General features: G+C 59.6%; 1 protein-coding gene across 1 annotated transcript in view; it reads left to right on the plus strand.

Moving 5' to 3' along the window:
- Positions 1 to 639, plus strand: part of LOC119593640 (titin-like) — a gene marked incomplete in the record, with an annotated part of 14,533 nt that overhangs the window by 6,060 nt on the left and 7,834 nt on the right. The window contains 1 exon segment of the mRNA XM_037942591.1: positions 81 to 223. Within this exon segment, the coding sequence (XP_037798519.1) occupies positions 81 to 223 (143 nt within the window).

Below are 639 nucleotides of genomic sequence, written 5' to 3' on the forward strand. Positions count from 1 at the left end.
TTCCTACTTAAATTCCTACATAAAATCCCATTGAAATCCTACCCCGACCAACCCGCAGCATCCTTCTCCCTCCCAAACAGAACTCCTGGGCGTGTCTCACAGCCAACGAGACTCTCCGGCTCCGTCAGCAACTCCTGCAGGATCTCGAGACGTCCTTCAACGCCCCCTTGCCCTCCAGGATCCGCTACCGCCTCAAGAAGAAGCCGTCGATCTACACCTCCAAGTAGGACTCAGAAGGATTCGACACCTACGACCAGCGGCCTTGTTTGGACTGGAGGACGGAGGGACGAGGGGGAGGGATCGGGAGGGAGGGATCGGGAGGGACGAGGGGGAGGGATCGGGAGTGATGAGGGGATAGGGGGACGAGGGGGAGGGATGAGGGGATGGGGGGACGAGGGGGAGGGATGGGGAGAGAAATATGAACAGATAAGGAGGGATGAAGGGATGGGAGAGGGAGAGGGAGGGATGAGGGGATGGGGGGATGGGGGAAGGAGAGGGAGGGATATGAATGGATAGGGAGGGACGAGAGGGAAGGAGAGGGAGGGATGAGGGGATGGGGGAGGAAGAGGGAGGGACAGGGATGAGGGAGGGAAGGGGTAAGGGAGGAGGAAAGAGAAACGGGGTGTGAAGCATCGACTG

The sequence above is a fragment of the Penaeus monodon genome, chromosome 32 (genome assembly GCF_015228065.2).
Source record: "Penaeus monodon isolate SGIC_2016 chromosome 32, NSTDA_Pmon_1, whole genome shotgun sequence".
In the NCBI taxonomy this organism is placed as follows: domain Eukaryota; kingdom Metazoa; phylum Arthropoda; class Malacostraca; order Decapoda; family Penaeidae; genus Penaeus; species Penaeus monodon.